Source organism: Cervus canadensis, chromosome 11 (assembly GCF_019320065.1).
Source record: "Cervus canadensis isolate Bull #8, Minnesota chromosome 11, ASM1932006v1, whole genome shotgun sequence".
Classification (NCBI taxonomy): Eukaryota; Metazoa; Chordata; class Mammalia; order Artiodactyla; family Cervidae; genus Cervus; species Cervus canadensis.
Genome location: NC_057396.1, coordinates 44,051,021 through 44,073,594, shown reverse-complemented (window position 1 = coordinate 44,073,594; position 22,574 = coordinate 44,051,021). Strand labels below are relative to the sequence as shown.

Sequence of the window (22,574 nt, the reverse complement as noted above, 5' to 3'; positions counted from 1 at the left end):
TGGCAGGAGGATTCTTATCTATTGTGCCACCAGGAAAGTCCAAAAAGTAAGGCATTTCAGTTTGAAAAATAAGGAGGCAATTTATCATTATAGGCTCCTCCCATAGACCAGTCTCATAAAGTATTTAGAACAATCTTCTGAGATTATATTTTTTCTCCTGATTTTCTTTTAAAAGAAACTAAGACTCTGAGAGCTATCATACCCAAGATCTCATCTTTAGTAACTGGCAGAGCCAAGAACATTAAAGTCCACAGACAACAACATTCTACCTCATATGACTTCTTCCATACTCTGTTAAATGAGAAGAATTGAGAAGAGGTAGTGGGTGTAGAAGAGTTTAAGGAAAGACATAAACCTGGAACTGTAATTTGACACACCAACCCTATTATAGTTGCAATGATTTCCCTGACCCGAGAAAGTCTTGGGATTTGCAGACCATAATGTGCTCTGAGGCTGTGTTTGATGTCTCACCATGGAGGATAATATGAGAAAGATATGTAGCCAGCCTCCAACTCACCCTTAGGATTTAATAAGGCAATTATTTCAAATATGCTTTTGAGAAAGATAGAGATGATTTCTAGTGGAAGAAATATAGAATTTATATATTCTAAATTCTGAACCAAGATAAAAGCAAATAAGCAACCTCTATAGTAAGAGTTCTTTTCCTTTGGAGAAGGAAATGGCAACCCACTCCAGTATTCTTACCTGGAGAATTCCATGGACAGAGGAGCCTGGGAGACTACAGTCCATGGGGTCGGAGAGAGTCAGACGCAACTGAGCAACTAACACTACTACCACCATAGTAAGAGGTAACATTTTTTGAGAACTTTCATTATACTACACACAACTAAAGCTTTTACATGGAATCATTTCTATGCTCCTCTTAACAATGAGATAGATAAATGTGTTACCCACATTTTAAAGATATAGAAACTGAAGCAGAGAGAAGTTAAGTAACGTGCCACTGCCACACAATGAGGAAATGGCAGAGCTGGGACTCAAATGCTAAGAGTCTTCTCATAGACTCCTGTGTATATGACCAATATTCTCTATACAGTCTATGGAAAATGGTATATACATGACATCTGTACAGCAAAAGACTTAAATTTTGGCACATAAAGAAAGCAGAAAGCTGAAAGCATATAACAAATTAGTGTAATATTGAGCACATCACTTACGGTTTAAAACGTAAATGTCTGGGACTTCCCTTGTGGTTCAGTGGTAAAGAATCTGCCTACCGATGAGGAAGACATGGGTTCGATCCCTGGTACATGAAGATCTCACATGCCCTGGAGTAACTAAGCCCCTGTACCACACCTATTAGGCCTGTGCTCTAGAGTCCACAAGAGAAAAGTTGACATAGCAACGAAGACCAGCACAGACAGAAATAATATAAACAAATTTAAAACTTTTGTAAATGTAGAATTCTGAATTCCTATACTTAAAAGCATTGGTATCAATGAAGTCTTTTAAAATAAATCTGATTATATGTTGCTCACATGAAAAGGATCTAAAGCAAAGTACCCAGAAAAGGTAAAACAAAAGGATAAACCAGGGAACATCAGACAACTTGATAGACAAAGAACACAAACCTTACAAAAGGAAAATAAGAAAAAGTAAAGTTTACCTTTCAACGTTATTAAATGAAAAAAAAAAAAAAAAACAAATACTTTGCACTATATAGAGGAACACTCCTAAGTGAAGGTGTAAGTCATACTGCTTGTAGATATCCATTCTTAGTACTCAACTAATATAAAGAATGTTTATTAGAAACAACCTATTCATTTACCCAACTTTTTTATTTTCTTATTTTTATCTGTCACAGACTTCCTTGCAATTCCCTTGATTATTTGAAGATATATATCTGGCTATTATCTACAACAAGTTTAACATCCTTGCCCTTTACCTACCCAAAATTTTCCCCTCAAAGTAGCACAGCATCATGCTGGATGACTATTTTGTTACTGATGATCTGCCGACCCAAATCCAGGGCCATATCTTCGAAGTGCTATAACCCCAGATTGACTAAGCTCATAAATCACAAATATGGTTTTATATCTGTCTTATGATGTGAGTCACCTATTACCAATCTGCTCCTTAAGAACCTCAATGCCTCTACAGCACTGACTTTGTCACTATCATTCCTTCAGTATCCATGTGTCTTTGCATCCCTCTTTATGTAGTTTAACATCTACAAGTCATCATTTCAACTACTCTCTTAAAATATTTTGCTGCCCTCCCTCCACTAAGCTTCCATGATATGTAAATGGCAAAAGGCAATTCTTAGATTAATAAACTTAGTAAGTACTCTAAGTCATGATGGAAAAGTACTTCTTAGTTAAGTATATTTGTGTTCCCCAAATTTCATAATCATCAGCCTTAAACTTAATCCTCAACACTGTCCAATGGTCCAACAATATGATCTTGTACAACTCGATCTCCCTGTATGACTGTTTTTTTTTTTTTTTTTATGGAATCTTAGCTTCTTGTTTAGAGATTGAACCCAGGCCTTTAGTAGTGAAAGCAGAGAGTCCTAACCACTGGAACACCAGGGAATTCTCTGGCTTTTATCCTACTCTCTTTTAAGCACATTCACCATCCCCAAATTCCTCTTTCTCAGCAGATAATGTTTTATTTTACTTCATAGAGAAATTAGAACCATTAGATATTCCCTTGTGCCTCAGATGGTAAAGAATCTACATGCAATGTGGGAGACACAGGTTCGATCGTTGGGCCTAAAAGATCCCCTGGAGAAGGAAACGGCAATCCACTCCAGTATTCTTCCCTAGAGAAATCCACGGACAGAGAAGCCTGGAAGTCCATAGACCATGGAGTCGCAAAGGGTCGGACAGGACTGATTGACTAACACTTTCACTTTCAGGTATAAATCGTGTGTAGACAGCCTGGACAGCATATTAAAAAGCAGAGACATTACTTTGCCAACAAAGGTCGACCTAGTCAAGGCTATGGTTTTTCCAGTAGTCATGTATGGATGTGAGAGTTGGACCATAAAGAAAGCTGAGCACCCAAGAATTGACACTTTTGAACTGTGGTGTTGGAGAAGACTCTTGAGCGTCTCTTGGATGGCAAGGGACTATATCCTAAAGGAAATCAGTCCTGAATATTTATTGGAAAGGCTGATGCTGAAGCTGAAACTCCAATACTTTGGCCACCTGATTTGAAGAACTGACTCACTGGAAAAGCCCCTGATGCTGGGAAAGATTGAAGACAGGAGGAGAAGGGGATGACAGAGGATGAGATGGTTGGATGGCATCACCAACTCTATGGACATGAGTTTGAGTAAGCTACAGGAGTTGGTGATGGCCAGGGAGGCCTGGTGTGCTGCAGTCCATGGGGGTGCAAAGAGTCGGATACGAGTGAGCAACTGAACTGAACTGATAACTGAAAATCATGGATAATGGAAAGTCCATGCAGCACAGCCCTAAATAAATAAATTTTTTTTTTAATTAAGAGAAAAAGAAAAAAAGAGAGAGAGACTGAGTCCTTTTATTCACACCCAGAGAACCATATACGTAAGCCTTTTGCAAGGATGTATCACAATTTATTCCATTTACTCACCTATCATTTATCTTTCTTGAGGGCAAAGATTTTCATATTCATAGCTTTATCTCCTTATTCTAGCTTAATTGTTGTTAAACACTTAAGTTTTACTGAATAAATGAGTATTGTTTAAGTCACTGCACACACACAAGCTCTTGTTTGACATGGGTCCTTTGTGCATGTGCACCCACATCACTCTCTATCCTACCTTTATTATATTCACACTGTATTCACTAAAGTGCAGGTTAATGAATAATTGGCTAAAATAATGGGTTAATTAATTAATTAGCAAACACACAACATGTTTTTGTACTTATACCTAGAAGCGCATGAAATCATAGGGAGTCTACACAAAGTCACAGTACAGACACTGCTTAAGAACTCTGATTTTAGAGTCAAGTGTCCTGATTTTCCACTTAAACTCTGACTCTTTTTCTCATTATACTTAACATGTTATTTGATTTCTTTAAAATGCCTGCTTCCTTATAGCATTTTTCTGAAGAGATTTTCTACAGGAGAAACGTCCTCACCTCAGTGACAGGAAAATAGTAGGGTCTCAATAAATAGCAACTAGTATGTAATATCATTATGACAACAAATAGAGGCAAATGCACAGATATGGCAGAAAGTGTCAAATCCCACGAAATCCAGAGTGCTAGTCCAGTGTTCTGCATCCAAGTTCTTAGACCGTTTTGTTTTGGCTGTTGAATTGTCCGCATGACAGCTCCAGTCCTGCTTGCTCCCTTTGTTTTATTTCTCCCTCCTCCTTTCAATCCTCAGACTTGATAATCTGGCTCCCTAGCCTGTGGACTATCTCATAGGCAAATCTGGACTGAGCCCACCTTGTCTTCTCCTGTTCCTGCTCTCAGGTCCTCTGTGTGTCCGTCAGTCAGCCTGCCCCGGGATCTGGCTCAGTCATGACTGTGGCTTTCCAATCACACCTGCCCTGCCCCCAAACCAACACTCACCAGTCTCCAGCTCCTTCATAAGAATGGAGGGAAACAGCACCCTTAAGGGGCTAATCTTCTTCTTTCTCTTCCTGGGATTTCAGAGGGGACACAGAGGCTGGTGGGCCCCTGAGGTACAGCAGACACTAATCCAATTGTTGACTTGTGGGAGGCACAGTGAGGCTCTTCCCAGATGGTCTGGCTCATGAAGTTCTGAGGTCCCGAAGTTTGAGGTGGACTGAGTCCCTGCAGGCTCAGATCTTCCTGGGCAAGCAATGTCTCAGGGCACAGAATCTCCTGGGCCTTTCAAAACGGCTGGGAAAGCCATCTACAGAGACACTATCTGTATTTCTTCTGTGTGAGTGTGTGTCTTTTGTGTATGTGTTTCAGAGAACTTGCATATCTTTGAGTGATGTTTTGTTTACGCTATACATTTTCAATGGTTATTTTCATAAAATGTAAATAGATTTATAGAATATACATGGATTCTTCTTTCTGATACCTAAAATGCGGATGGCCAAGTTATCATAAATCATTCATCTTGATCAAACACTTGAGCTTTCATGTAAAACTCCTTACACATACACTTGCCAGCCCTGCTGATTTTGAAGTCTACTTCAAAATACCTTTAGAATCATGTTCCTCCTTTAATAACCACTCTTCTGTCTCTCATTGCTTCTGTTATTCAGCCCTCATTGATGTAAAATTTAATTCCACCCCACCAATCCATCCTCTCCTCTGAAGCCATAACATGCTGTGTTAAGTCAATTCAGTCGTGTCTGACTCTTTGTGACCCCATGGACTGTAACCCATCAGGCTCATCTGTCCATGGGATTCTCCAGTCAAAAATACTGGAGTGGGTTGCCATGCTCTCCTCCAGGCAATCTTCCTGACCCAGGGATAGAACCCACATTCCTTATTTCTCCTGCATCAGTGGGTGGGTTCTTTACCACTAGCATCACCTAGGAAGACCAAGAAGCCATAATAATCTTTCTAAAATAGAAATGTGATTGTCATTTCTGCAGAAATGTTTAGGATGAAGTAAATAGCATAGAAAATCTAGCAATTTCAGGCCCAAGAGGAAGTTAATTCCCTTTAGTTGCATCTTCTCAGTTCAGTTCAGTTCAGTTCAGTCACTCAGTCATGTCCTACTCTTTGCGACCCCATGAATCGCAGTATGCCAGGCCTCCCTGTCCATCACCAAATCCTGGAGTTCACTCAGACTCATGCCCATCGAGTCGGTGATGCCATCCAGCCATCTCATCCTCTGTCGTCTCCTTCTCCTCCTGCCCCCAATCCCTCCCAGCATCAGGATCTTTTCCAATGAGTCAACTCTTCGCATGAGGTGGCCAAAGTACTGGGGTTTCAGGTGCAGCATCAGTTCTTCCAATGAGCACCCAGGACTGAGCTCCTTTAAGATGGACTGGTTGGATCTCCTTGCAGTCCAAGGGACTCTCAAGAGTCTTCTCCAACATCACAGTTCAAAAACATCAATTCTTTAGTGCTCAGCTTTCTTCACAGTCCAACTATCACACCCATACATGATACTTGAAAAACCATAGCTTTGACTAGATGGACCTAGGTTGGCAAAGTAATGTCTCTGCTTTTTAATATGCTATCTAGTTAGGTTGGTCATAACTTTCCTACCAAGGAGTAAGCATCTTTTAATTTATAGACACTGTGAATTATTTATAGACTATTTTAGACTATAAATTATAGCCTAATTTATAGACACTGGGAATTATGCAACTAAATCATGCTTAATTCTCACAAAACCTAGAACTGAATTCTTGACCCATGTGCAATAAGAGAATGGGGATTCATGGTATGTGGAAACTGTATAGTTATCTTTTTTATTTTTTAAAAAGTACCTTTCTCTGTTTTTTTTTTCATTTTACCTTTATTTTCTCTGCTACTCATATTCATAGTATTATTATTTTACAAATAATTTTTGAAACAACGTATGTGACTGTGTCCCACAGTAAAAAGAGCATGCAAACTTGAGTCTCTGAGTCCAAAGAATGTATCTTTCATACTAAAATTGTATGTTGAGAATTACATAGAAATGTAAATCTAGTGACATGTGAATGAAGGGGTAACATCAAGGTGAGAACGCAATCTAGAATTTGAGAAACCATGTAGAACTCTGATATTGTGATTCAGATGAAGAGTGATGAGTGTTTGACCCTCTGTGGTAAGGGGAGGGGATGCTCACTCTGGACTGATGATCTAGAGCTTGTCTAGAAAAAGCAGTAGGATTTAAGATCACAGTAAATATGGGAGGATATCAGACATCAGCTACCATTGGCACCAATCAAACACCAAAAATAGTTATTCCTTGACTGATTTAGTGACTGAATGACTCACTATAACCAACTTAAGCATGCTGGATTTGAAAAGACAATAAATAATGTAAGCAGAGATACATTATTGGCATCAGACTACATTTCTTTTGGGATACAAGAATGAAGAAGAGACTCAGAGCCAGCAGTGTTCCTAATTGGTGAAGTTTTAAACCACATCTTAATCTATGCATACTTTTTCATCTTATTGTCTGTGGGAATTTAGCTTCCTCTGTATATTTCTACTTAGAGGACTCTACACACCCGAACTCACGTGATTTTTTCATGAGATTGAGTGAAAAATGAGCTGCTGGTTTCATCATCACCTTCTCCCTTGATCTAAAATAAACATCTGCATTCTCAATTTAGTCATTCATGATTATTTGCCATTTTTTCTATATAAACATTGCTTATGCACCAAGAACATGCCAGAACCCATACTTGATGCCATCCAGAAATGGACTGAAGTCTCCAAATTTAAAATCCAGAACCTCACAGAGTCATCAGGGTGGAAGTCCTTTGCTTTGCAAGTTGTAGAAACTACTATGATGTATAAATCTGAAAAGAAAAATCAGACTCTTTAGAAACATCTTTATAGAGAAAAAAAGATGCTGATTATTTTATTGTTTTCATTTAAAGTTTTATAATCAGATTGGAGAAATAAAAAAAATTTAAAATTTTTGATTCCTAAAGTAAAAAACTTTCCTAGACTAAAAATTTGTTTTTTATAACTGGAATGGCAGAGAAGATTTCTGCCTAAAATAATAAAGAAACAAAAAAATCACACTTTTAATTAATAAGAAATTTTTTTATCAGTCTCTTCTCTGGGGTCAAAGTGACAGATTTAGTCTCTAAGGTGGACTAGGGACTTGCCCCTGCCCCCTAGACTTCAGGCATGTATCAATAGGACCTCTTAGGAAAGAGCAGAAGAATGACTTTCTCTCGGATCTTCTTGGTCTTTACTCCATAGATAAGAGGGTTGAGGGCAGGTGGGATGATAACATAGAGGTTGGCAAACACAATGTGAAAGGTCCGAGGGACATTGTGTCCAAAGCGATGTGCAAGGATGGAGAAGAACGCTGGTATATAGAACATGAGGATGACACAGACGTGGGAACCACAGGTGCCCAGGGCCTTCTGGCGAGCATCCTGAGAAGGGAGGCGAAAGACAGCACAGAGGATGAGGATGTAGGAGACAGCAATTAGAATCACATCTATAATCACTGTCATGATGGGAACACAAAACCCATACCAGATATTGATGGAGATGTCAGCACAGGCTAGTCGGGCAACACCTATGTGCTCACAGTATGTGTGAGGGATGTCATGTGTCCTGCAGAAGGGTAGACGATTTACAAGGAAAACACATGGGACAAAAACACAGAAGCTTCTGAAGGAGATTCCCACAGCAATTGTGACAATGGTCCTGGGGGTCAGAATAGTGGTGTATCTCAAGGGTGAACAGATGGCCACATAGCGGTCAAATGCCATGGCCAGCAGTATAGCTGAGTCCAGAACAAAGCTGTAGTGCAGAAAGAATAATTGTGTGAGACAGCCGGGAAAGCTGATTTCCTGAGGACCAAACCAGAAGATGCTCAGAGCTTTTGGGACACAGGTGGTAGATAGTATGAGGTCAGTAATAGCCAGCATGGAAAGGAAAAAGAACATGGGTGCATGAAGACTGTGCTCCTTTGCAATGAGGTAGAGAAGAATACTATTACCCACAATGGCCACCAGATAGATGAGGCAGAAGGGGATGCTGATCCAGATGTGGTACTGCTCAAGTCCAGGGATGCCCAAAAGGGTAAAGGCACCCATGTTGTAGCCAGTTAGGTTGTATATGGCCATTGAAATCTGATTAACAGGTTCTGTGTCCTAAAACAAATTGTATATAATTACCATATGCCAAGAAACAACCTCCCTTTGCTATTAAGAGCAATGCTTATCTTCTCTAAAAAGATTCTAAAATACTAGTACTCTTGTGCTAAGCACCGGGTCTCTCCAAAGTTGTCTTCAAACTGCATAAAATGCTGTTTCTGTTTTAATGTCTGAGTTTTCCCTAGGTTAATGTAATGTGTTGTTGTATAGATATGAGTATAGAGAAAAATAATCTAACTATAATCTGAGAAAAAAGAAAAGTAAAGTAGAAAAGTAAGGCATTATTAAAAAATTATTTACTTATTTTTTATTTTGGGCAGTGCTGGGTCTTTTTGCTGCTCCTGGGCTTTCTTTAGTTGTGGCAAATGGGGGCTACTCCTAGCTGTGATGCATGGGCTTCTCATTGCAGTGGCTTCTCTTGTTGAGGAGCACGGGCTCTAAGGTGCATGGGCTTTGGTAGCTGCAGCATTTGGGCTCATTAGTTGCATCACATGGGCTTAATTGCTCCAGGGCATGTGCAATCTTCCCAGACCAGGGATCGAACATGTGTCCTCTGCATTGGCAGGAGGATTCTTATCTATTGTGCCACCAGGAAAGTCCAAAAAGTAAGGCATTTCAGTTTGAAAAATAAGGAGGCAATTTATCATTATAGGCTCCTCCCATAGACCAGTCTCATAAAGTATTTAGAACAATCTTCTGAGATTATATTTTTTCTCCTGATTTTCTTTTAAAAGAAACTAAGACTCTGAGAGCTATCATACCCAAGATCTCATCTTTAGTAACTGGCAGAGCCAAGAACATTAAAGTCCACAGACAACAACATTCTACCTCATATGACTTCTTCCATACTCTGTTAAATGAGAAGAATTGAGAAGAGGTAGTGGGTGTAGAAGAGTTTAAGGAAAGACATAAACCTGGAACTGTAATTTGACACACCAACCCTATTATAGTTGCAATGATTTCCCTGACCCGAGAAAGTCTTGGGATTTGCAGACCATAATGTGCTCTGAGGCTGTGTTTGATGTCTCACCATGGAGGATAATATGAGAAAGATATGTAGCCAGCCTCCAACTCACCCTTAGGATTTAATAAGGCAATTATTTCAAATATGCTTTTGAGAAAGATAGAGATGATTTCTAGTGGGAGAGATATAGAATTTATATATTCTAAATTCTGAACCAAGATAAAAGCAAATAAGCAACCTCTATAGTAAGAGTTCTTTTCCTTTGGAGAAGGAAATGGCAGCCCACTCCAGTATTCTTACTTGGAGAATTCCATGGACAGAGGAGCCTGGGAGACTACAGTCCATGGGGTCGGAGAGAGTCAGACGCAACTGAGCAACTAACACTACTACCACCATAGTAAGAGGTAACATTTTTTGAGAACTTTCATTATACTACACACAACTAAAGCTTTTACATGGAATCATTTCTATGCTCCTCTTAACAATGAGATAGATAAATGTGTTACCCACATTTTAAAGATATAGAAACTGAAGCAGAGAGAAGTTAAGTAACGTGCCACTGCCACACAATGAGGAAATGGCAGAGCTGGGACTCAAATGCTAAGAGTCTTCTCATAGACTCCTGTGTATATGACCAATATTCTCTATACAGTCTATGGAAAATGGTATATACATGACATCTGTACAGCAAAAGACTTAAATTTTGGCACATAAAGAAAGCAGAAAGCTGAAAGCATATAACAAATTAGTGTAATATTGAGCACATCACTTACGGTTTAAAACGTAAATGTCTGGGACTTCCCTTGTGGTTCAGTGGTAAAGAATCTGCCTACCGATGAGGAAGACATGGGTTCGATCCCTGGTACATGAAGATCTCACATGCCCTGGAGTAACTAAGCCCCTGTACCACACCTATTAGGCCTGTGCTCTAGAGTCCACAAGAGAAAAGTTGACATAGCAACGAAGACCAGCACAGACAGAAATAATATAAACAAATTTAAAACTTTTGTAAATGTAGAATTCTGAATTCCTATACTTAAAAGCATTGGTATCAATGAAGTCTTTTAAAATAAATCTGATTATATGTTGCTCACATGAAAAGGATCTAAAGCAAAGTACCCAGAAAAGGTAAAACAAAAGGATAAACCAGGGAACATCAGACAACTTGATAGACAAAGAACACAAACCTTACAAAAGGAAAATAAGAAAAAGTAAAGTTTACCTTTCAACGTTATTAAATGAAAAAAAAAAAAAAAAACAAATACTTTGCACTATATAGAGGAACACTCCTAAGTGAAGGTGTAAGTCATACTGCTTGTAGATATCCATTCTTAGTACTCAACTAATATAAAGAATGTTTATTAGAAACAACCTATTCATTTACCCAACTTTTTTATTTTCTTATTTTTATCTGTCACAGACTTCCTTGCAATTCCCTTGATTATTTGAAGATATATATCTGGCTATTATCTACAACAAGTTTAACATCCTTGCCCTTTACCTACCCAAAATTTTCCCCTCAAAGTAGCACAGCATCATGCTGGATGACTATTTTGTTACTGATGATCTGCCGACCCAAATCCAGGGCCATATCTTCGAAGTGCTATAACCCCAGATTGACTAAGCTCATAAATCACAAATATGGTTTTATATCTGTCTTATGATGTGAGTCACCTATTACCAATCTGCTCCTTAAGAACCTCAATGCCTCTACAGCACTGACTTTGTCACTATCATTCCTTCAGTATCCATGTGTCTTTGCATCCCTCTTTATGTAGTTTAACATCTACAAGTCATCATTTCAACTACTCTCTTAAAATATTTTGCTGCCCTCCCTCCACTAAGCTTCCATGATATGTAAATGGCAAAAGGCAATTCTTAGATTAATAAACTTAGTAAGTACTCTAAGTCATGATGGAAAAGTACTTCTTAGTTAAGTATATTTGTGTTCCCCAAATTTCATAATCATCAGCCTTAAACTTAATCCTCAACACTGTCCAATGGTCCAACAATATGATCTTGTACAACTCGATCTCCCTGTATGACTGTTTTTTTGGCTGCACCATATGGAATCTTAGCTTCTTGTTTAGAGATTGAACCCAGGCCTTTAGTAGTGAAAGCAGAGAGTCCTAACCACTGGAACACCAGGGAATTCTCTGGCTTTTATCCTACTCTCTTTTAAGCACATTCACCATCCCCAAATTCCTCTTTCTCAGCAGATAATGTTTTATTTTACTTCATAGAGAAATTAGAACCATTAGATATTCCCTTGTGCCTCAGATGGTAAAGAATCTACATGCAATGTGGGAGACACAGGTTCGATCGTTGGGCCTAAAAGATCCCCTGGAGAAGGAAACGGCAATCCACTCCAGTATTCTTCCCTAGAGAAATCCACGGACAGAGAAGCCTGGAAGTCCATAGACCATGGAGTCGCAAAGGGTCGGACAGGACTGATTGACTAACACTTTCACTTTCAGGTATAAATCGTGTGTAGACAGCCTGGACAGCATATTAAAAAGCAGAGACATTACTTTGCCAACAAAGGTCGACCTAGTCAAGGCTATGGTTTTTCCAGTAGTCATGTATGGATGTGAGAGTTGGACCATAAAGAAAGCTGAGCACCCAAGAATTGACACTTTTGAACTGTGGTGTTGGAGAAGACTCTTGAGCGTCTCTTGGATGGCAAGGGACTATATCCTAAAGGAAATCAGTCCTGAATATTTATTGGAAAGGCTGATGCTGAAGCTGAAACTCCAATACTTTGGCCACCTGATTTGAAGAACTGACTCACTGGAAAAGCCCCTGATGCTGGGAAAGATTGAAGACAGGAGGAGAAGGGGATGACAGAGGATGAGATGGTTGGATGGCATCACCAACTCTATGGACATGAGTTTGAGTAAGCTACAGGAGTTGGTGATGGCCAGGGAGGCCTGGTGTGCTGCAGTCCATGGGGGTGCAAAGAGTCGGATACGAGTGAGCAACTGAACTGAACTGATAACTGAAAATCATGGATAATGGAAAGTCCATGCAGCACAGCCCTAAATAAATAAATTTTTTTTTAATTAAGAGAAAAAGAAAAAAAGAGAGAGAGACTGAGTCCTTTTATTCACACCCAGAGAACCATATACGTAAGCCTTTTGCAAGGATGTATCACAATTTATTCCATTTACTCACCTATCATTTATCTTTCTTGAGGGCAAAGATTTTCATATTCATAGCTTTATCTCCTTATTCTAGCTTAATTGTTGTTAAACACTTAAGTTTTACTGAATAAATGAGTATTGTTTAAGTCACTGCACACACACAAGCTCTTGTTTGACATGGGTCCTTTGTGCATGTGCACCCACATCACTCTCTATCCTACCTTTATTATATTCACACTGTATTCACTAAAGTGCAGGTTAATGAATAATTGGCTAAAATAATGGGTTAATTAATTAATTAGCAAACACACAACATGTTTTTGTACTTATACCTAGAAGCGCATGAAATCATAGGGAGTCTACACAAAGTCACAGTACAGACACTGCTTAAGAACTCTGATTTTAGAGTCAAGTGTCCTGATTTTCCACTTAAACTCTGACTCTTTTTCTCATTATACTTAACATGTTATTTGATTTCTTTAAAATGCCTGCTTCCTTATAGCATTTTTCTGAAGAGATTTTCTACAGGAGAAACGTCCTCACCTCAGTGACAGGAAAATAGTAGGGTCTCAATAAATAGCAACTAGTATGTAATATCATTATGACAACAAATAGAGGCAAATGCACAGATATGGCAGAAAGTGTCAAATCCCACGAAATCCAGAGTGCTAGTCCAGTGTTCTGCATCCAAGTTCTTAGACCGTTTTGTTTTGGCTGTTGAATTGTCCGCATGACAGCTCCAGTCCTGCTTGCTCCCTTTGTTTTATTTCTCCCTCCTCCTTTCAATCCTCAGACTTGATAATCTGGCTCCCTAGCCTGTGGACTATCTCATAGGCAAATCTGGACTGAGCCCACCTTGTCTTCTCCTGTCCCTGCTCTCAGGTCCTCTGTGTGTCCGTCAGTCAGCCTGCCCCGGGATCTGGCTCAGTCATGACTGTGGCTTTCCAATCACACCTGCCCTGCCCCCAAACCAACACTCACCAGTCTCCAGCTCCTTCATAAGAATGGAGGGAAACAGCACCCTTAAGGGGCTAATCTTCTTCTTTCTCTTCCTGGGATTTCAGAGGGGACACAGAGGCTGGTGGGCCCCTGAGGTACAGCAGACACTAATCCAATTGTTGACTTGTGGGAGGCACAGTGAGGCTCTTCCCAGATGGTCTGGCTCATGAAGTTCTGAGGTCCCGAAGTTTGAGGTGGACTGAGTCCCTGCAGGCTCAGATCTTCCTGGGCAAGCAATGTCTCAGGGCACAGAATCTCCTGGGCCTTTCAAAACGGCTGGGAAAGCCATCTACAGAGACACTATCTGTATTTCTTCTGTGTGAGTGTGTGTCTTTTGTGTATGTGTTTCAGAGAACTTGCATATCTTTGAGTGATGTTTTGTTTACGCTATACATTTTCAATGGTTATTTTCATAAAATGTAAATAGATTTATAGAATATACATGGATTCTTCTTTCTGATACCTAAAATGCGGATGGCCAAGTTATCATAAATCATTCATCTTGATCAAACACTTGAGCTTTCATGTAAAACTCCTTACACATACACTTGCCAGCCCTGCTGATTTTGAAGTCTACTTCAAAATACCTTTAGAATCATGTTCCTCCTTTAATAACCACTCTTCTGTCTCTCATTGCTTCTGTTATTCAGCCCTCATTGATGTAAAATTTAATTCCACCCCACCAATCCATCCTCTCCTCTGAAGCCATAACATGCTGTGTTAAGTCAATTCAGTCGTGTCTGACTCTTTGTGACCCCATGGACTGTAACCCATCAGGCTCATCTGTCCATGGGATTCTCCAGTCAAAAATACTGGAGTGGGTTGCCATGCTCTCCTCCAGGCAATCTTCCTGACCCAGGGATAGAACCCACATTCCTTATTTCTCCTGCATCAGTGGGTGGGTTCTTTACCACTAGCATCACCTAGGAAGACCAAGAAGCCATAATAATCTTTCTAAAATAGAAATGTGATTGTCATTTCTGCAGAAATGTTTAGAATAAAGTAAATAGCATAGAAAATCTCACAATTTCAGGTCCAAGAGAAAGTTAATTCCCTTTAGTTGCATCTTCTTCTACTCATCTGCAAAACACCCTAAATTCCAACTGCTCTCTTTGTATTTTCACATACACAAAATTTTGCAAGAATCTTCCTTCTGCAAATGTTGTTTGTCTTTTGAGACTATCTTTTCTATTCCTTTCTTTCTGACTCAGCTTAAACTCTAGCATCACTTCATTTGGAAAGTCATCCCTCACTTACCCCTGTGTTTACTCCCACCATAGCACTAATCACACCATGTTGCAATTAATCATCTGCGTAGTACTCTGTCTCTACTTTCGAAACACACATTCCCTAATGGAGGGCTTCACTCTCTTTATGCTCATGACTGGCTTTCCATTGTTGTTCACAAACTATGAATTCAATTTGTGTCCTCAACTATTACTAGTAGTAGAAAGAGCATCACCTGTTTTTATCATATTTGTTTATGCAATATTTTATATGTTGAAATTACTAGTAAAATTCCAGTTAGAAAATAATTTTATATTACTTGATATAAAAATACCTAAAACTTTCTGAAGTTAGAGCATAATGCGCTGTGCTGTGCTTAGCTGCTCAGCTGTGTACAATTCTTTGTGACCCCATAGACTGTAGCCTGCCAGGCTCCTCTGTCCATGGGGAGACAGAGGAGCTTTATTTCTTAAGCCTAAATCTCAAGAAATACTTTATTAGCTTATGATATCAAAAACTCATATTCAACTAGGATAATTTGACAAAAGTGTATCTTAGATTAAAACCTCATTTATCATAACATTTTTGTAGTCTTCTCAGTTCAAACTCTACCTCTACCCTAAATTTTAGAAAAAAAATTCATATTCCATGACAAGCATGATTAGTAAAGAAGAAAACAGAGAATTGAGGACCCTAAGACCTGTCTTCCATTTACCTTTTTCTTTAGGGAGGGGTTTATCCATGTTTTCTGTAAATTCTTTATTTATTCAAACAGAATGTCCGGGGAAACAATTGTTATTCTGTTTAGAATCAATAGTGACAAAGATAATATGAGCTCTGTGGTTCATAAAGAGATTTCAGGGCATTTTGATGCTGATAGCCTAGTATGTATGTATACTCGCTATGTGCACACATGTCCCACTCTTTGCAACCCATGGACTGCAGCCCACCAGGCTCCTTTGTCCATTAAATTTTCCAGAGAAGAATACTAGAGCAGTATGCATATTGATAAGGTCTGATGGCAAAATATCAGAAAGATGAGAATTCAGATAACATATATATATATATATATATAAACAACTAGTTAAGGTGGCTTTAAAAAGTGTTCACATGATTTGTGATAGTCCTATCTCAACAGGTGGAGTTAATTACCTTCCCTTGAATATGATCTGGATTTAGTGACTCACTTCTAACAAAGTACACGTGCATGTAAACAGTGTGTATCTTCTGAAACTAGGGCACAAAAGACACTGAAGCTTCTTTCTTACTGTCACTCTTGAATTGTCCAATCTGGGAGGAGCCAACCTACAGACCATGAGGACAAGCATCTTGTGTAGGGAGAAACTGAAGCCTCTTACTAATAAATTGGAGATTCCCTGATGGCTCAGATGTTAAAGCATCTGCCTGCAATGCAGGAGACCTGAGTTCGATCCCTGGGTCGGGAAGATCCCCTAGAGTAGGAAATGGCAACCCACTCCAGTACTCATGCCTGGAAAATTTGATGGATGGAGAAGCCTGGTAGGCTACAGTCCATGGGGTCGCAAAGTCAGACATGACTGAGCGACTTCACTTTCTTTCACTTTCACTAACAAATAACACTACAAGAGTGGCCACCTGGAAAGCAGATCCTTCAGCTCTAGCCAACCCTTTTGATGCTTACAACCCCAGTAACACCTTAACTGCAACCTAATAAGAGACCCAAGACAGAATTGCCTAGGTAGACCACTCCTGAATTCTTGTCAGGCAGACAGTTTGTGATCATAAATGCTGTTTGTTTGAAATTGCTAACTTTTGTTTTTTTGAATTGGAGTATAGCTGCTTTACATTGCTGTGTCAGATTCTGCTGTGCAGCGAAATGAATTAGTCACACATACACATGTATCTCTTTTTTGGATGTCTTTCCCACACAGGTCAGCAGAGAGGACCGAGGAGAGTCCCCTGTGCTGTTCCATAGGTCCTCATTAGTTATCTGTTTTATACATAGTAGTGTTTATACCTCAGTCCCAATCTCCCAGTTCTTCCCACCCCTCCCTTTCCCCCTTGTATCCATTTGTTTGTTCTCTACATATGTGTCTCTGTTTCTACTTTGCAAATAAGATCATCTACACCATTTTTCCAGATTCCATATATATGTGTTAATATATGATACTTGTTTTTCTCTTTCTGACTTACTGACATTTTATAGGTCCAGAAATTGCTAATTTTTAAGGTAATTTGTTACACAGCATAGATGACTAATATGAAAAGGGATGCAGGTTATCATTATATAGCTCCACCTAAGGTTATCATTATATAGCTCCACCTAAGGATGAGGAAGTGAAGGTCAAGGCAGAGTATATACTTCTTGGCCTCTTGGGCTGCTTAAAGATATTCCATTATAATTTTATAAAACTGACTTCAACAGAGGAGGTCACCTATTCTATATGTGTGAAATGCAGTAAGCATCATGAATATCTGTAAAAGAATTTTGAAATCACTTCTTTCCCTCCAAAACCATTGACTAAAACTAGGAATAATCTGTCGGGTCCGGGAAACTCAGGCATCACATCAGTTTCATCACATCACCACACATCACATTACCCTGGCTATTCAGAGATAAATATCAGCTATTTACTTGCAGACACAAACTACTAAGATCAATATTGTAAAATAAAATTTTAATACACAGAAAGTATTATAGGAAATCCAAAGAAGTCCTTGGAAACTGAGTTGCAGGGGTAATACCACAGGCTAGGGATCAGAGAAGATCTTGAAAAATAAGTTAACTTAATATAAATCCTGAGGATGAATAAGGATTAGAATAAGACACAGAAAAGATATTTGGTGCCAAGATAGCATGTGCAAATATTCAGCAGTGTCAGAGGTTATGATGTGCTCTGGAAATGTTTGTCATTTAGGAGACCCAGGTATATTTAGTGAAGAGCTGAGAAATGAAACTGCTGAAGTAGGCAGGCAACCAATCATTCATTCATGCATTTTGTTGTTGTTCAGTCACTAAGCTGTGTCCGAATTTTTGTGGGTTCATGGACTACAGCATGCCAGGCTCCTCTGTCCTCCACCATCTCCCAGAGTGTGCTCAAATTCATGTTCCTTGAGTCAGTGATGCCATCTAGCTATCTCATTCTTTGCCTCCTCCTTCTTCTTTTGCCTTCAATCTTTCCTAGCATCAGGGTCTTTTTCAGTAAGCCGACTCTTCAAGTCAGCTGGCCAAAGTATTGGAGTTCATTTTCAGCATCAGTCCTTCCAATGGATATTCAGGGTTGATTTCCTTTAGGATTGACTGGTTTGATTTCCTGGCAGTCCAAGGACTCTCAGAAGTCTTCTTCATTCATGCATGCAGGTCATCAATCATTTCATACAGATACATTGAACATTGAGTACCAGCAAGACACCAAGCTAGACATCAAGAACACAGTGAAAAGGGAAACAGACTCAATGCCTCTCCTCACGAACTGTTCACTCTAGTGAAGAAGGCATACATTATTCAAATCACCAACAAATTATATGTGTAAAAATAATCACTACCTTTGATAATTGTTATGAATATAGAGTATAATGAAGATATCTGATCAGGCCTGGGAAAGATAGAAAAAGATTTTCTGAGGAAGATATTTGAAAGAATTCTAACTAAAAGCTAATAAAATAGTGTTTATTGGGGTCTCACATGTGTCACAGAGTCAAACACTTAAGAAACATTATCAAATTTAGTTCTTACTCTCTTCCAATGAGGTAGGTATCCTTGTTGTTTCCACATTACAGATGAGACAAATGATACGTAGAAAGTTGATCCAGATTGTTCAGCTGTTTAGTGGAGAATTTACTAACTTAGGTAGTCTGACTCCTGAACCATGCTTCTACTTCACATTATACTGTGTTCTCTCCAGCAAGCTAAAGAAAAGTTGGAGAATATTCTAGATACAAAGAAAAGTATGTGCAAAGTCCTTTAGGCAAGAAGGAGGAAGATGTTGATATAAACTCTTTATATACTTAAAAAATTAAGAGCCTCAGAAGACTTTTTTGGTAAGGAACTGACTTTCCCAAGAAACTATCTTGAAAGACAACATTCAACTTAATAGCATATTCCCTGCCCCAGTTTATGGTTCACTTACTCATACATTCATCCAATCACGATTTATTGAGGCATCTACAAGATGAATAGAACAGGACTAAGGTGAAAAGATGTATGGGTGAACACTGACTGCTGACTGCAATTTATCAATTCCACCAGTTCCCTTTGGATGAAACTGTAAAGTTCTTTTAATTATCCAAGCTTCAGTTTCCTTGTGAGTACATGGAGCTCTTACCTATCTCACAAGTTTTGAGAATTGATGGTGATATTTATCTGAAAGGCACTTTTCATATTGTTTGATAATCATTTTTAAACTTGATTTTACTTTACTATGTAACAGGTGCTATGGATGCAGATATGACTAAGACATGTTTTACTATCCTCAAGGATGTCGTAGATTAGTGGGGAAAACACACATGGAAGCAGGCAATTCCAACACAAAGTGACAAGAGATATGACCTTAAAAAACACAGGGAGCTGTGAGAACACAGAGGAGGGTGCTGATACAATTTGGGGAGAGGGCAGGATAGTCAAGAATTTTTTTTTATCACAGCTGTGATTTAAAGGAAAAATAAGAGTTTTCAAGGGAAATCATGGGAATAGAAACATGGTAGGCAGAGAAAACATTATTTCAAATGCAAATAAGCAAATGAGAACATGATGTGATCTGGGGAACTGTCTGAACCTTGCTTGATATGGGCACATCCTGAATGTGGCTAAGGCTGAGAAGCAGGAAGGAGGAGGTCAGAGTGAGAGTTTAGGGAGGTGAGCAAAAACCTATTCCTTGTGCTTTGGAACTTAGATCTTATTATAAAGGCTAAGGGATAAAGGAGCTGATGGGAGGTTTAACTTGGGAGTATGACAAAATGAAACTAACAAATTAGAAAGTTCATTATTGCTGTTGTGTGGACTTGCTACTAGAATCAAGTAAGATGCACTTAGATTGAAGCTATAAAGGCAGCAAAATTAGTTTGAGAACTTTCAGTGCAGTCTAGGCAGAGATGATGAGGAGTTATATTTGCTGAAAGGATGCAGAAATGAATTAAGTAATGCTCCTTCTGGGGCTAGGAGGTCTCTAGAATGCAAAATTTAAGGAGCCACTCATTCTCAAGGTCTTAAGTGTTGGTTTGAGTTTTTTGGCCAAGTGCACCTCTCCAGGGCTTGCCTGCTCAGTACAAGGACAATCAAAGCATTATTGCCAGTTCAGCAGAAAAGAGTTAAGTGTTTTCTTTATTCACTTATCTGTCTGCTGTTTAGCTGAAGGCCAGAGCAGACACCACAGCCCAGAGGTCATTCCCTTGGGACTTCCCAGGAGCAATAAATAATTCCAGTCTCACTCAGCCTTCTGTGGAGTGGGAGTCTCCCTTCTGAGGCCAAGGGAATGGATGGGGTTGAGTGAGCTAGGTGGGACATTTCCACAAGACACAGAGCAGTGATTGTAACCCCCTAGACTGCAAGAAGTCATTTCTGTGTCTGGACTGCCCACATGGGCAGCAGGTAAAGTAAATTTTTAGAGTGAATTTTTTTGACAGCTTTTCCCTATATTTTCATTGTCTGACTCTGCATTCCCCGCCCCGCCCCCTCCCGTTCTCCCTACAGAAATCTCTCCCTGTCTCTAGGGAGGAATTTGTGCCCTTTCCCTAAAACAGTGACCAACACAGTGCCTTGTTCTCTGAGCTTCCCCCAGTGATATTTTATAGTTGTGATGATCACATTCCAATTTTCTACGCAGAGGAGAATGCAAGATGAGAATGCCAGAAACCAGGGCCCCTGAATGAAATAAGCTCTTAACAGGGTCTATTTCAAGAGAATGCTCTAATCTTTCAACCCAAGGTAGAACTCCAGATCTGAAATGTGCCCGAGTATGTAGCTGGGGAAAGGGGACTCTTGCTAGGTAGGAAAGTTGGGATTCTATGAGTGCTTCTCAAATGTTCTCCTCGGTGGATGGCTGGATACTGATTTTGGCTTCCTGGTTGCTTTTCTATGAAAGCTGGGCTCACACACACACAGCTTCTCCACTTTAGAAGTTTGAGACATCATGTCAAAGATGTCATTTTGCCCAACAAGTTGATCTTTGTAAATAAGGAAAATGCCTTGACTTTTCATTTTAAGCAATATTATGTAGATATTTAATATGAAGTAAAGAATAATAATATGTTGTTCCATACACTCTTCCTATTTTTGGTAAATGTAACTCTTGTTTGGTAAATCCCATGTCAACTTATGGCACCAATGAATATCTCAAGTGATAGTAATCAATACTAGGCTCCCCAGTTTATTTTAAAAAGGCAAAAAACAACTCTAGACTCTTAAAGAGCCTGGAACTAGTCTAAGTAAAGTTGGATTACTCTGGATTAGAGGAAATATTGGGTAAACTTTTCTAAGACCTCATTATATGAATTAAATAACTTCTATTATAACCCCAAATCAGCTTCCACAAATTGTAGTCATATACTTAACAGCAGTAAATAATATCATAATAGAAACATAGAAGCTATCAGATAAAAACAGATAAAACCAAAAATAAAATAAAATCATTTATTAGTTCACTACCTAGATATGATAGTATTTCCATGTTTTATCTATCAAATATCCTAAATATATGTTTATGTAGTATGCTACTTTTCAACAATGATACCATAAGCATTTTTATAACCTCTTTTTTTTTAAATTTAACAGGTGGTAAACATTAAATGAAATTTTTAAGATAAAAATAATTAAACTACCTTTGTGTATAAGTCAATTTTTCTTGATACAGAATAACAAGGATTCTCCGTGTTAAGAAAATTAATGTCATTTTTAATAAAGATTATTAATTAAGTTTTAGCATATTTAGAATGATTGCAGAGTTGGAATTTCTATTTTGATCTTTAAAGAGTATAGTATATTTCATTATATATTCCCTTTTCATTGTTGAAACTCATTAAGCATGTTGAGGGGTTCACAAAAATCCCTGAGAGGGGAGATTTGAGGAATGTGCCTAAAGTTTTATTCAAATTCAGTCCTTGTAAACAAAGAATCACATGGATTATAACCCGATGTACAGAATTTCATTTTATAGATTTTGTACTCCTTTTTCCATTTGATATGTCTATATACACTGGGGGTGATGGTTGTGGTGGTGGTTTAGTCACTAAGTCCTGTTTGACTCTTGGGACACCATGGACTGTAGCCTGCCAGGCTCCTCTGTCTGTAAGATTTCCCAGGCAACAATACTGGAATCTGTTGCTGTTTCCATCTCCACATTGATGGTGATCAATAGATGCTTATGTATTCTATAGAGCAAAGTTTACTAGGTAAATATGTGTGCTGGAAAACAGAATTTAATTTAGTTCAATTAAAAAAATTGTTTCTAATCATTTATTATAGTCTTTTTTATTTTAAACTTTTTATTTTGTGTTGGGGCATAAGGGCTCCCCTGGTGACTCAGCTGTAAAGAATTCT

At 38.8% G+C, this 22,574-nt stretch overlaps 1 protein-coding gene across 1 annotated transcript; it reads right to left on the bottom strand.

Annotated features, from left to right (window-relative positions):
* Positions 1 to 7,750: 7,750 nt before the first annotated feature.
* On the bottom strand, positions 7,751 to 8,698 carry LOC122449937 (olfactory receptor 52H1-like). The gene has a single exon (XM_043482062.1). It carries the CDS (start codon positions 8,696 to 8,698, stop codon positions 7,751 to 7,753), a length of 948 nt encoding a protein of 315 aa, XP_043337997.1.
* Between the last annotated feature and the right edge of the window lie 13,876 nt (positions 8,699 to 22,574).

Bases quoted from the DNA above. Each gene is read 5' to 3' on its own strand.
- LOC122449937 (XM_043482062.1), bottom strand. From the start codon at position 8,698: ATGGCCATATACAACCTAACTGGCTACAACATGGGTGCCTTTACCCTT.